Here is a 15,172-nt window from a genome sequence, read left to right as displayed (position 1 = left end):
ACACACAAGCTATTTTTCTCCCAACTGAAACTTCAAAATGGCTGATCTAAAACCCAGCTCCACCCACTCTCTGACATCACTGTTTTCTTAAAGATACATTGCTTAAACATCCATGTTTTAAACCTACTCTCACATGACACACCTCATTTGAAATATTGTGTTCAGGTCTGGGCACCACACCCAGGAACGATGTATAGCCCTTGGAGGGTGCGCCGCAAATATTGATCAGAATAAATGCAGCACTTTCATACAATGGACAGTAGTGTCCCAAATCCGGCAGTCTGAAAACCAGACCTTTTTAAAAAGTACCATGCATCAATTTTAATTGAGTAAAATATAAAAAACATACTGGGACTATTCACGTTGGAGCGGTGTGATGACTGACTACTTAGTTCACTGCTTGTGTGCAAATGTATTGCCACACTCAAAGCGACTCTTTACCCCACTTGACCTGGCTTGATCTGAAATCTGGCACGGCCTGGGTCCCAAGGTTGCTGGTTTTGAGACAAAGTATTTGTAGTATTCCTCCTCTTCAGCAGTTCCTTGGGACCGAGGATGACTTCCTTCCACTGAAATTGAGGGTCCTGAGGTGATTTGCACAAACTAATGCTGGATCTGCGCACTTTGCCTCAGGGGAGCAGGTAGTGCTTGAGAGGGGTAGACATGATGATTGGATTTTAGTAAACTCCTTCCGCTGGGTGGGAGGTCTGTAATTGCTAATCGATTTGAAAAAGGGTCCTGGAACTAAAAATATTAGAGAACCACTGGAGTAGACTATTCTTGCAATCCCTTGAATATAAAAGATTATGGGTTGAAGTACTTAAATCTTAAGGATTTACCTGGATTGATAGAAACAATTTACTCTGGTGTGAGAGTCGAGAACGGGTGGAAAGGGCTGCTTAACCTTAAAATTATATTCGGGGTGATGTCAGACAGCAACTAATGGCACAAAATACAGAGGAAATCAGGAACACTCATTCCCCAATCATTGTTGAGGTTATTGCAATTGAAATTTTCAAACCTGAGGTTTAAAGATTTTTGTTGGGCAAGGGTAGTAGGTTATGGAACCAAGGGTGACAGATACAGTTGAGCTACAGATAAACTATGATCTAAATGAATGGCACGAACGTACAAAAGGGGACAAAGTGGACCGAAGGGTCTCTTTCTGTAGTAAAGCTCTTGTAGTAGGCCGTTCATCCTCTCTAACCTGCTCCACCATTCAATAAAATCATGACGGATCTATTCTGTGTTTTAAGTTCCACATTCCCATCTATCCCTGATAACCTTTGATTCCCTTGCCTAACAAGCATCTATTACCTTCCGCCTTACAAATATTCAGTGACCCCGCTTCCACTGCCTTCTGAGGCAGAGTATTCCAATGTCGCACAATCCTCTTAGAGAAAAGAATAGGATTGAGATGCAAAATGACATACTCTTGTGTAACAAAAGCCTACTTCCATGCAATAAATTTTAATAACCTCACCTCAGTGGTAACATTCTCCTCTCAGCCATTGGTTCATGAATTAGCCCATTGCAGAGATTTAAGCGCTTAACCTAGGCTGATAGATACATAGAATATAGAAGCAGGAGGAGGCCTTTTGGCCCTCCAAGCCTGCTCTGCCATTTATCACGATCATGGCTGATCATTCAACTCGAGCCTAATCCTGCTTTCTCCTCAACCTTTGATTCCATTCGCCCCAAGTGCCATGTCTAGCCGCCTCCTGAATATATTCAATGTCATCAACTACTTCCTGTGGTAATGAATTCCACAGGCTCACTACTTTTTGGGTGAAGAAATGTCTCCTCATCTCGTCCAAAATGGTTTACCCTGAATCCTCAGACTGTAAACCCTGGTTCTGGGTACACTCACCATTGGGAACATCTTCCCTGCATCTACCCTGTCTAGTCTTGTTTGAATTTTATAAGTCTCTATGAGATCCCCCCCTCATTCTTCTGAACTCCAGCGAGAACAATCCTAACCTTAGTCAATCTCTCCTCATATGACAGTCCCGCCATCCCTGGAATCAGTCTGGTAAACCTTCGCTGCACTCCCTCGAGAGCAAGAACATCCTCCCTCAGAAAAGGAGACCAAAACTGCACACAATATTCTCGCTGTGGCCTCACCAAGGCCCTGTATAATTGCAACAACTAATTCCTGCTCCTGTACTCTCAACCTCTCGCAATGAAGGCCAACATACCATTAGCCTTCTTTACCGCCTGCTGCACCTGCATGCTTACCTTCAGCGACTGACCTTCAATTTAGTACTGAATGTGTTGTACAGTATTTCAGATGAGCTGTTTAAAGCTGAAGACATAGAATACCCCTTGGCACTACTTGAAGAATTGCAGGGAAATTCTCTCCGTGCCGAGTCTGACATTTATCTCTCAGCCAATCACTAATAATCTTGTCTTTGTTGTAGTTTGTGGCACTGAGCATGTTGATTGGCAGTTAGCATTCAGCAAGCACTTTGGTGCGAAATAAATTGTTTCTTTCTTACTCATTGACATTATTGTTTGACGGCATGTTCCAAGTTCAGTATGGATTTTTAAAAATGGATTTGTGATCAGTGCGATCATTAAATGCAGAAATCAGCTGTTTAAGTGCCAGTTTGATCAGGTTTGTTCCAAGAATCACACATGAAGTTTCCATATGCAGTTCTTGCAAAGTCCTATCTGGTTAATTTGGTAAAATGTTCGATAAACACTGATATAGTTGCATTGTCAGGAAAGTAAAAATTGACTGAAGCAATATATATGCGAACAACACTATGGATTGCAGCACTTCAAGAATACAGCAGCACTTCAAGAATACAGCAGCACCACCTCAAGGGCAATTAGGGATGGGCAATAAATTCTGACCTAGCCAACGGTGCCCACATCTCATGAGCAAATTTTTAAAATGTATTTCATTAGTAGCCGAATACACAAGGTAGGTGTGTGTCAACTTGCACCTAACCAGGTATGATGTATGCTTTATTTCAATCATCCTGTACTTCATGGGGTACTTTGCCTGTGTAACAGGATGTTTTGAAGTTGTCAGTGCAAATGTTTCTACCTTTTCACAAATTTGGCTCCTGCTCCTTTGAAATTCTTCGAGATTATATTAGTTCCATAAATATCTAATCGATTTTGTTAATTAAGAAATGCCACCCCTGCTTAAAAATCAGAATTCTGGCCTTCTGGAACTCAAAAGGACGCCTTCAATATGTTTCAGGCAAAACTATACAGCTAAAGTATGCTGACTATTCATTTTTTGTCAGCAGATGGTTCATTGAATGCAGGGAATCCATTTTTGCAATTCATTCAAAGACTAGATTTAACTTTTTTATCAGAAACAATAATTATACTATCAACAATAACAATTCATATACTTGTAAATGTTTTTCCAGGGACTCCAGCCACGCCTGCAACTCCAGCTAATGTAATGCAAAATTTACCTGATGCATGGGCGTCCATTTCTCAGCTGTCGAACACAGACACAATTGCTGCTGTTGCACAGCTTCTCCAGAGCCCCCAGGGTCAACAGGTATGATAGTATTTGTCAATATTCCACATACATGTATTAATAATTGCTGAAAGCAATTGCATATCTTTTGACACATTAAAAATAGCTTACTTATATTTTGAGTCTGTTTCTTTAAGTGATTCACTTTATTTCTATGTCCTTAATGCATGTACCAGTACAAGTGTGTGTAGGTGGCTGGGCGTGTGCACGCGAGCACGCAGGGACTGAGCCATGGAAGTTTCACGACTGCATCTAGTTTTATACTCTGTCCCCAATACTGAACTACTGGTTATGTTTGGAAATTTGGCCAGATGCAAGGATCCAAGCAACAGATTTTGCTGAATTTGCAGTTATTAATTTTGAATCGATTTCAGTTCAACAGTTTGTGCTGTGTTATTGCTTGTTGAGAAGATCTTTGTGTATAGTGTCAAGATGGCTAAAATTCAAACAAAGTAACTATTTAAATTATTTTATTATGTCCTTGAAGGCAAACCCTGATTAATTGTATGGAAAATAAAAAGCAGGTTCCTGCAGGCACTGGATATCTGAAGCAAAAGCTGGAAATGCAGATATCTGGCACCAGCTATGTATATCAGCATTTTATGTGCATATACTTCTTCAAAATGCACTGTCTCTTGGTTTACTTTCTTAGTTTCCACCCTTCGTTTCTGCACAGAAAAAACAAAATATTGTGACTGTTACCATATTCCTTTTTTTTTGTTTGCAGAGGGCTCATTTAGGCTTCTTGGAAAAACATAATTGGGTGTGATTATTGTGTATTTGGAAAATTGTGATTATACTCTAATGTTGTATTGTAGAAGTGCAAAGTCTAATATTTGCAAATAATAATTATGAAGGGTTGAAGCTTGTAGTTTTTCAAAACGTTCTGTGGGTGTACTAACATATCAGCACTTGATAATTAATTTATTTTCTTTTAGTGTCTTTCCATACCACTTGAGACATACTGTTCTGCTCCAGATCTCTTCCAGTGTTGCTTAAGGAGCTGTTAGTGTACAAGCATGGTTTAGAGTGACTTTCCCCTCTAATATTTCAACTTTTGCTCCAAGAAGACTATTTAGTGTCTCGACACAGTGACCAACTAAGATACAGGAATTCACAGTATGGAAAGCACGAGGTATTTCCTTGTGTTTGACTATTCTGTTGAATAATGTGTTGGTTCAGATAGGTGCCACGGCTTAGTCTATGGTCATCTGGGACTACGGCGACTTTACTTTTACTGTCTTATTCTGTTCATTTAGTTTAAATCTATGCCCTGAAACTGACATTTTAATATGTCCCACATTTGATCGATTTATTCCCACTATCATAAACATTTGTGCAGATGTTGCAGAAGATAAATTATTATTTGGAGTGTGAATTCGATCCTATACGTGACCAATTGCATTGTCATTTTCGCTTTTTCTCTAGCTCCAGCAATTGGTGCAAAGTCTTCAGATGCAGCAGCAAAAACCTCAGCCTTCTCTGCTTCAGGCTCTCGATGCTGGGCTTGTGGTCCAACTACAAGCCCTGACAGCCCAACTGACAGCAGCTGCAACAGCTAATACACTCAATCCATTGGAACAGCGACTCAATTTTAATAAGGTACTGTGATGGATACAATAATGCTGGAGAGATACTGTAACAAGGTGCAAGACAGCATGACTCTGAACATTGGACACTACACTGAAATAGTGTAACATTAATAAATGTCCAGTAAGTGAAAAAAAGTATAAAATGAAGCACTGATATTACAGTGTTTCAGTATTGCCATAATGGTTTAATACTATCGTGGATCATTGATTTAAAATGATCACTTTGGCGATCATCCACATTGCTTGCTGACCTATGTAATCACATCAGCATTCGGTTCAAAATCTTTGCCCATTTCACCATTCTGTGTCCTGTTAAAGCAGGAGCAGAGGGATCTACGGTACAGATATGTAAAGCATTAAAAGTAGCAATGCAGGTTGATTAAATCCTCACAAATCACTGGTTATTTCCTAGAGAGAAGTAATTGAAAAGCAGAGATATTATGGCAAACTTAGAACCTTGGTTGGACCACATTTGGGTACTGTGAACAGTTCTCATCTCCATATTATATAGCGGTTATGTATAGTGGTTGGTGCAGTTCCTAGCATTTTTTTTTAATTTTTCCTGCAGTGAAGAACACACCTCTGGATCAGCAAAATCTGCACTGTTACTTCTTTAGCTCCTGGAAGGAGGCAACTGAGGAGAATGCTTGAAATGCCAGACAGCAGAGACTTCTCTGTTGTTTTGAATATTGGACTAGTCTGCCTTCTTGAATATAGTTACCACCATCACATCATTCATAAGATTCCCCCCAGCATTCACTCCTCTTCCCAAATGAGGGCTGTGAGACTGTCTAGCTGTAGCAGGAGTGTATGTCTGCTGTGGTTCACTATTTCAGCAGATTCCACCTCCTCCAACAGCCTAGTTACTTTTGAGCTGATGAATGGATTTTTCGGCTTTGCTCCACATAACTGGATTGAGACAATTGGGCATTGAAGAATGGAGTTGAGGATGTTCAATTCTCAGACAGAGTCTCAGTTGGAGATGTTATTTAAATTAAAGTGCACGTGTCATTAGTGTCTGCGAGTTTTTGGGTCTCCCCCTTCCTTTCTTTTCACCAGTTCTTTACGGCATGGATTTTATCTTGTGCCATTGTCTTCATATGCATATAGGACTACTGTTTTTCTCTTGTGGCATGATGAAGTTTCCAGTCTGCAAAGTTTTGCACCTACCCGCACCTAGTTTTCCAGTCCACAAAAGCTTTGCACCTACCCCCACAATTAATTCCTGTATCTATTGGTTATTTTCAGAAAATCATTCACTATGTTCCCAGTTAAAGGGACAAAATATCTCTTCGCAAGTGCGTAACTTGGGTCAACCAGGCCCTATGAGAACACAGTAGATCCTTATGGCTGGAGGTTGGCAGAGAGGTATTGACTGAAAAGAGCCGCCTTGGTGAAAACTTTGAGGTCTTTGGTATTAATTTTCTTGTGGCAATGCTTCTTGTTGCCTCCACTGTTGGGGACTGGGTACAGCATTGATCTTCCAGCAGTCGAAGGTACCTGTTCTGGTGCGTGTGATGTGGACATCTCTGGTCCCTTGCTCAAACAATGACGTGGTCAAACAAATGTCAGTGTTTGGAACGTGGGTGTTTCCACAAGATCTAGTGCTTGTCTCACTGGCAGAATTAGGTGTTGGTTATAACAAAGCCAGCATGTCCAGCTAATCATTCAAAATGAGCTCCGCTGAGTGAGAAGTGTCACTTGTACGCCTGACACCTGAGTCCTAAAGCAGCTGTTCTACGCAGAGCTCAGTAACATGAGATCCCCAAGAGGACAGTGGAAATGCTTTAGGAATGTCCTCAAAGCATCCAGAAGAGATCAAACATCCTTGCCAACTCTATGAAGTCCTGGGCTTGTGACTGACCAAAATGGAGAAGATTTACTCGAGAAGGCACTGGTCATATTAACGGACTTTATCGGGAACATGCAGAGGCAAAGTTGAGGCATTGAAAGTGCACACAAATCTCCAAACAACTCATTTGCTTGACTCTTCAAGCACCACCTACCTCGGGTGTGGTAGAGTCTGCAAATCACACATTGAACTTATAAACCATCTCAAAACCCATCAAACCAGAGTGGAAGCAAATCATTCCCCATCCGAAGGAGCTGCCTAAGAAGGAGAGATTGTATAAAGGATACAGCGGGGATGTAGAAGGTGCAAAAGAAAAGCACTAGAATGATACCGGAAGGGTGAAGTTACATCTATTAGGAAAGATTGGATAGGTAGAGGATCCCTTTCTAGAGTGACTTGATGGAGGTCTTAAGATTATGAAAAGGTACGATTGGGTCGAAATAGAAAATATGTTTGAGTCAAACCAAACTTGGGGGGCATAAATATATAAGATAGTGACTCATAGATCCAACTGAACTTAGTGGAGACTTTTTACCCAGAGTGGGAAGCTTGCTATCATAAGTAACTGAGGTAACTAGCATCGATGCATATGAGAGGAAGCCAGATAAACGCTTGCGGAAGAGAGGAATATGAGGATTCGTTGATGGAGTTGGATGAAGATAAGTGGAAGAAAGCTTGTATGACCCGTAAAGACCTTCATGGACCTGTTGTGACTGACAAAGGTAAATTGTCCTTTCTCCTCCTCGACCTGTCTGAAGCCTTTGACACAGTTCTCCACTATTTTGATTCAGATGTGCACTTGCGATGCCAAGTGCTTGGACCAAGTGCTGAAAAATGGGATTAGAAAGTCAGCTGGTTTTGAATGGCATAGAAGCAATGATCCAAAGGGCCTTTTCTGTGCTCTAGTCCTCCATGACTATCATCTAATTGTTTCCAGAATATTACTTGGAATTTCTTTTTCTGCTTTTACTTTCTTAGTGTTATTCTGGTGTCCCACAAAGATCTGTTGTTGGCCTCCTCCTATTTCTCATCTACGTGCTACCCTTTAGTGACATCATCCAAAAGAGTTAGTTAGTTTTTACATGTATGTTGAAGGCACCCAGCTCTACCTCACTGCTGCCTCCCTCAGCTCCTCTGTTGCTCAATTTCTGACTGCTTTTCTGACATTCAATACTGGATGAAGAGAAATTTCCTCCAATTCGGGAAGAATGTTGGCATTGTCTTTGGTCCCTGCTGCAAATGCCAAGCTCTGTTCCCCAGATATTGACTCAATTTCACTCCCTGGGAAGAGGAGTGCATCCAGGGGATCTCAGGGACGCAGTGACCATGGCTATTCAAGAAGGGAAACAAGTCCTATTGCGATAACTTTAGAATTTCTATTTCAGATTTCCAACATCCACAATATTTAGCTTTTACATTCATGACATTTTCAGGACATTAAGTGCTCAATCCTACCAATGGGAACTGCTTGGAAGAAAGGCCCCATCACAATATTATCAGCCACAGGAAGAATCATTGCAAAGATCCCCAGTCAGGATTTGAGCACTGCATTCACTGGCAGGAATTGAGCACTGCAAATTTGAAATAAAAACGGAAAATGCTCATCAGGTCTGTGGAGCGAGGAAGTAAGTTAGGTTCAGATTTTTGCCGTGACAGAGAGGGTCTCCTTCATGGTGAAAATTCCAGAAATGGCTGAATTTTGTAAGCCCCATGCCCCAAACGGCATTTCCCATCTTCGTAACTGGATTTGGGCTGGGGTTGAATCATGGATCCAGCTGGCCATTTAAATCCCCAGCTGCCCTCACTAACGTGCGATTTTTCAACACTAGCAATGGAAATCCTGGAGTAACCCTAATCCTAATGCAGACATTATAGGGAAGAAGCAATCTGAACTTTGTGGATTTTTTGAATAGACAGGATACTTCTTTGGAGAGGGAAGGCACCCCATTCAGTAGGGTCCCATGACTCCTTTAGGAGCTGGAAGGCACTCTTTGGGATTACTACAATTAAATATGTTCATTCTTTTTTTACGCACAAATCTATTGTCAAAGAACTATCGAAGTGGCCCAGGTCTTGTCCAGTGGTACTAGGTCAGTTGGCATGGATGGGGTTACGGACAAATGGTGTGTGGGAGGTATGAGTTGGCATGGGGATATGAGGGATCATAGGATGTGGTTCGAGAGGCATGGGTTTGCATTGGGGGTAGATGGGGGCATAGGTTGGCATGGATGGGGCACAAGTGTGTCGGTAGGGGTGTGAGGGTTGGAGAGGTGTTTTTTTCTTTTATTTACTTAAAGACAGTGCTCGGGCATAGAGGCAGGCCTTGCATCCAGCCCATATCTGCACCCAGCAGCCCCCGCATTTGTTTTGGGGTCGCCCATCTTGACTATTTCAGCCTGTCCTTCTCGACCAAAAATTCAAATGCCTCTGTGTGCTCTGTTTCATGGAGACATGGCTCACCCCGACCTCACCGGACTGTGCCATTCAACCTGAAGGCTTCTCAATACACCGGATGGACCGCAGGGATCATCGGGCAAAGCGAAAGGTGGAGGGGTTTGCCTCCTCATCAACTCTTCCTGGTGGTCGTATGTGGCAACCTTGGCGAACTACTGCTCCCGGGACCTGGAACACCTGACTGAAATGCTGCCCGTACTTCCTTCCACGGGAGTTCACAGCAGTGTACATCCCACCCCAGGTGGAAGTGAAGAAGGCGCTTGACAAATTGTACACCGCTATAAATAACAATGAAACACAACACCTGGAGGCCTTGTTCATCATGGCCGGGGACTTCAATCAGGCCAACCTCGAGTGTACTGCCAATATTGACTAACACCTATCCTGATCCACCAGGGGCGCCAACACTCTCGACCACTGCTACATAAAAATCAAGGGCACCTACTGATCCATCCCCTGACCACACTTCGGAAAATCTGGCCATAAGGCGGTGCTCCTTCTTCCAGCATACAAACAGAAACTTACTCCGGAGAATCCGGTTAAGAAGGTCGTGCGGTGCTGAGGCAACAGAAGAGCTTATGTGACTGCTTGGAGTCAGTAGACTGGTCCATCTTTAAGAACTCAGCGACCAACCTAAACGAGTATGCCACCACCGTCCCAGACTTCATCAGTAAGTGTGTAGAAAACTGCGTGCCAAAGAAGGTAGTATATACGTTCATGAACTGGAAACCATTGCTTAATCGGGAGATTGACTCCCTAAGAAGGCCAGGTCTGAGGCGATCAAGACCGGTGACACTGACCTTCCCAAGAAAACCAGGTACAACCTCTGCAAAGTAATCTGGGATGCCAAGAGACAATATCAGACAAAGCTAGAGTCACAGACTAATGTCACAGACTCTCGTCGGTTGTGGCAAGGCTTAAAGAACATAATAGGCTGCAAAGCAAAGCTGAGTAGAATCTCCAGCAGCAGCGCACCCCTCCCCGATGAACTCAATGTATTCTATGCTTGTTTCGAACAGGAAACCATCAAACCGTTGGCAACTGCCCAGCAGCCTCGGGCACACCAATCCTCTGTCACAGCTTCCAAAGTCAGAATGGCCTTCTTGAAAGTGAACCCTGGAAAGCGACAGTCCTGACTGGGTCCCTGGTCGTGCACTCCGATCCTGCGCGGACCAGCTGGCAGATGTGTTCGTGGACATCTTCAACCACACGGTTCCAAGGTTCTCACTTGCTTCAAGAAGACCACCATCATATCGATGCCAAAGAAGAACCAGGCAGCGTGCCTCTATGACTACCATCCGGTGGCCATTATGGAGTGCTTCGAGAGGTTGGTCATGAGCCGCAACAACTCCATACTCCCAGAATGCCTTGATCCACGACAATTCGTATACCGCCACAAACGGTCCACAGCAGACGCCATCTCCCTGGCCCGACACTCATCCCTGGAGCATCTCAACAACAAGGACTCCTACGTCAGACTCCTATTCATTGACTGCAGCTCTGGCTTCAACACCATAATCTCAGTCAAGCTCATATCAAAGATCGAAAATTTAGGACTTCGCAATTAGATCCTTCGACTTCCTGACCCATAGACTGCAATCAGTTGGAATAAAGAACAACACCTCCACGATAGTCCTCAATACCGGGGCCCTGCAAGGCTGCGTACTTAGCCCCCTACTATATACTTCCCATACACGTACGCCTGTGGGGAAAAATTTGGCTTCAACTCCATCTACAAGTTTGCTGATGATGCGAGCGCAGTGGATCGGATCTTGAACAACCATGAGTTAGAGTACAGGAGGGAGATGGAGAACCTAGTGGAGTGGTATAGTGACAGCAATCTCTCACTCAATGTCAGCAAAACTAAAGAGCTTGTCATTGACTTCAGGAAGCAAAGTATCATACACACCCCACTCTGCATAAATGCACATCACCAACAATCTGCCCTGGTCCACCCATGTCGACGCTACAACCAAGAAAACACAATAGCGCCTATATTTTCTCCGGAAACTAAGGAAATTCAGCATGTCCACATTGACTGACTTACAACTTTTACAGATGCACCATAGAAAGCATCCTATCTCGGGGACCTGTTCATTGACGGAACGTTTGCGAGTCTAGGGGCACTGGAGGAGAAGTTTGAGTTACCCCTGGGAAATGCCTTTAGATATATGCAGGTGAGGGCTTTTGTAAGGCGACAGGTGAGGGAATTCCCGTTGCTCCCGGCACAAGAAATTCAAGACAGGGTGATCTCGGGCGCATGGGTCGGGGAGGGCAAGGTGTCGGAAATACACCAGGAGATGAAAGAAGAAGGGGAAGCGCTGGTAGAAGAGTTGAAGGGTAAATGGGAGGAGGAGCTGGGTGAGGAGATCGAGGAAGGTCTGTGGGCGGATGCCCTAGGTAGGGTTAATTCCTCCTCCTCGTGTGCCAGGCTCAGCCTGGTACAATTTAAGGTGGTTCACAGAGCTCACCTGACGGGGGCGAGGTTGAGCAGGTTCTTTGGGGTAGAGGACAGACGTGGGAGGTGCTCAGGGAGCCCGGCGAACCATGTCCATATGTTTTGTCATGCCCGGCACTGGAGGGGTTCTGGAGAGGAGTGGCGGGAGCAATATCTCAGGTGGTGAAAGTCCGGGTCAAGCCAAGCTGGGGGCTAGCAATATTCGGAGTAGTGGATGAACCGGGAGTGCAGGAGGCGAAAGTGGCCGGTATCCTGGCCTTTGCGTCCCTAGTAGCCCGGCGAAGGATCTTGCTAATGTGGAAGGAGGCGAAGCCCCCCACAGCGTGTGGAGGCCTGGATAAACGATATGGCTGGGTTTATAAAGTTGGAGAGGATTAAGTTCGCCTTGAGAGGGTCTGCGCAGGGGTTCTACAGGCGGTGGCAACCGTTCCTAGACTATCTCGCAGAGCGTTAGAGGAGGGTCGGTCAGCAACAGCAGCAACCTGGGGGAGGGGGGGAGACGTCCGGGGAGGGGGAGCGGCCTGGGGGGCTGGATGAGCAAGAGATAACATGAAGAGTCGGGGAAACTGGCACGTACGGGAGAGAGCCAGTGCACAAAGCTATGTAAATATATTATTTTGCCATGTATATATCTTGCTCTGCACAATTTCTCGTGTTTTTTTACGGGGGGGGGGGTTATTGTTTGTAAGGGAGAAAAATTGTGTTAAAAACTTTAATAAATATTTTTTTTTTAAAAAGAAAGCATCCTATCTCGCTGCATCGCAGCCTGGAATGGCAACTGTTCAGCTCAAGAAAGGGCAACTGTTCAGCCCAAGAAAGTACAGAGAGTCATGAACACAGCCCAGTCCATCACAGAAATCCGGTTCCCATCCATTGACTCTGTCTGCACCTCCCACTGCCTTGGGAAAGTGGGCAGCATAATCCACCTGGCTTATTCACTCTTCCAATTTCTTCCATTGTTCCATTGTACAAAAGTCTGAGTACACACACTAACCGATTCCAAAAACAGCTTCTTCCCCGCTGTTACCAGACTCCTGAATGACCCTCTTATGAACTGAACTGATCTCTTCACACATTTTCTCTACTGAGTAATACTGCACTCTTGTATGTTTCACCCGTTGCCTGTGTCTATGTATTTACATTGGGTATTTATGTATGTCCTATGTTTTTTTTTCCAAGTATGGAATGATCTGTCTGGACTTAACGCAGAACAATATTTTTCACAGTACCTCTGTACACGTGACAATAAACAAGTCCAATCCAACCGATAACTTCCCTGCTCTTGAAACAGTGTCATGGGATCTTTTACATTCACCTAACAGGGCACTCACTCAGTACTGCACTGAGTGCACGTCTGGATTGTATTTTCACAAGTCTTGAAGTGACAACCTTTTACTTGAGTCAGAGTGTTCTCACCTGAGCTGCGGCAGACTAGAAAGAGATTTAAATCGCCATTTGGATCCTTGACCAGTGAAATTTTTTGATTCCTTGGGTTATAACGACAGCGCAAATTGATTTGGCTTTCAGGCTAATCAGAGTTGTGTGATCTGTTGAAATAAGTTTGAGATTTTAAAATAAGTCCAGTGTGATAAATCTCTTTACTAGTTAACATTGATTTTAAAATTTGAATTTGAACTGATGATGCACCATAAGAACATTGGCCTGCTCCTAAGTCTTTTCAATCTTTCGCACCTGCTCTGCCAATGAAAAAGATCATGGTTGTAGTCTCAATTCCTCTTTCCTGTCCAATCTCTTTCACCCTGCCCACAACTTGTCCTTAAATAAATTAATAACCGAGTCTCCATTGCTTTCTGGGGAAGAGAACTCCACACACCAACGATCCACTGAGAGAATTTCTCCTGATCTCCGTCTTAAAAGGGAAATCTCGTATTCTTAGTTGTCCCCTCGTTCGAGTCTCCTCCACAACAGAAAACTTTCTTGAGTATTCAACGCATCAAGTTCTCTCTGGACCTTGTCTGTTTCATTAAGATCGCCTCTCATTCTTTTAAACTCCAATGAGTATAAGCCCAACCTATTCAACCTTTCCTCATAAGATAAGCCCCTTATCCCAGGAATCAGTCAAGTGAACCTTCTCTGAACTGCGAATGCAGTTATATCCTTTTTCAAATAAGGGGACCAAAATTGTGTACATTATTCTAGATGTGGTCTCACCGACAGCAGCAGCCTATTTTTGTATTCCATCCCCCCTTTGCACATAGCTTCATTGCAGTATTAATATAAGCCAATTTGTGACACTAGTAAAGATTATTGTTATTATTTCAATAAACCACAACATTCCATTTGCCTTCCTAATCACCTGCTGTACCTGCATACTACTTTTAGTGATTTGTGGACCAGGCCACCCAGATCCCTCTGTACCAACAAGTTCTACAACCTCTCTCTATTTAAACGTTATACTGTTTTTCTATTCTTCCTGCCAAAGAATACGTTCGCATTTAACCATATTATACTTCCACATTTTAAATTTTTGCCAATTCACTTAATCTGTCTCTATCCTTTGCAGACTCTTCCTTCTCTTGACAATTTGCTCTCCTACTATCTTGGTGTCATCAGCAAATTTAGCTACCATCTCATTCTGATTGGGTGGTTGAAATGCTGTTATACAATTTCCAGTTTATAGAGCATAATACAATCTAAAGTTAGTGATTTATCTATCTTATTGGATTGCATATATAGTTTTTTTTATGGATTTCATTTGTTGGCTTATTTTGTGCATAGTTGATTGGGGATACTTTGTAAAAATGGTATTTCCCCTTCAATTGAATATCAATGTCAAGAAGCTTATCTTAAAATCCTTTTTTGGCCTAGCATGTCTTGACTACTCTATCATTGCTAAACTAACAGACTGCTTATCCAACACTACAGGATTAATAAAAATTTCCTACAATTAAATATTGGAAAGACTGAAGACCTCGTTTTCAGCCCCTATTCCAAACTCCATTCCCCAGTGATTTCACTTTCGAGCAACAGTCTGGGTGTAAGCCAATCTGTTCGCAACCTTGATGTCGCATTTGATCCTGAGGTGAAATTCTGACCTCATTCACTCAAACCTCTCCCACATACTATCCTCTATAGCCATGCCATCCAAAACACTGCTGTCCCTGTCTTAACTTGCACAAAGGCCTTTTCTCCTATGACCCCTGTGCTTGTTGACCAGCAAAGGCTCCTCTACAGGCAACAACTTGATTTTAATTCTCATGTTTTCAAATCTGATATTTAATTGGTGGAGATTTCTCCTCAACCAATACTGGATGTCGGATAAGCAGATTGATAATTTAGTATTAGTGGAA

General features: G+C 43.2%; 1 protein-coding gene across 1 annotated transcript in view; it reads left to right on the top strand.

The window, feature by feature from the left end:
- Positions 1-15,172, top strand: part of tiam2a (TIAM Rac1 associated GEF 2a) — a 214,871-nt gene that overhangs the window by 121,740 nt on the left and 77,959 nt on the right. Inside the window, 2 exon segments of the mRNA XM_072507711.1 lie at positions 3,390-3,526; positions 4,934-5,107. Of these exon segments, the coding sequence (XP_072363812.1) occupies positions 3,390-3,526; positions 4,934-5,107 (311 nt within the window).

Source organism: Scyliorhinus torazame, chromosome 1 (assembly GCF_047496885.1).
Source record: "Scyliorhinus torazame isolate Kashiwa2021f chromosome 1, sScyTor2.1, whole genome shotgun sequence".
NCBI classification, from domain to species: Eukaryota; Metazoa; Chordata; class Chondrichthyes; order Carcharhiniformes; family Scyliorhinidae; genus Scyliorhinus; species Scyliorhinus torazame.
Note: the sequence above shows the minus strand (reverse complement) of the source record. Positions and strands in the feature narration are given on the sequence as shown.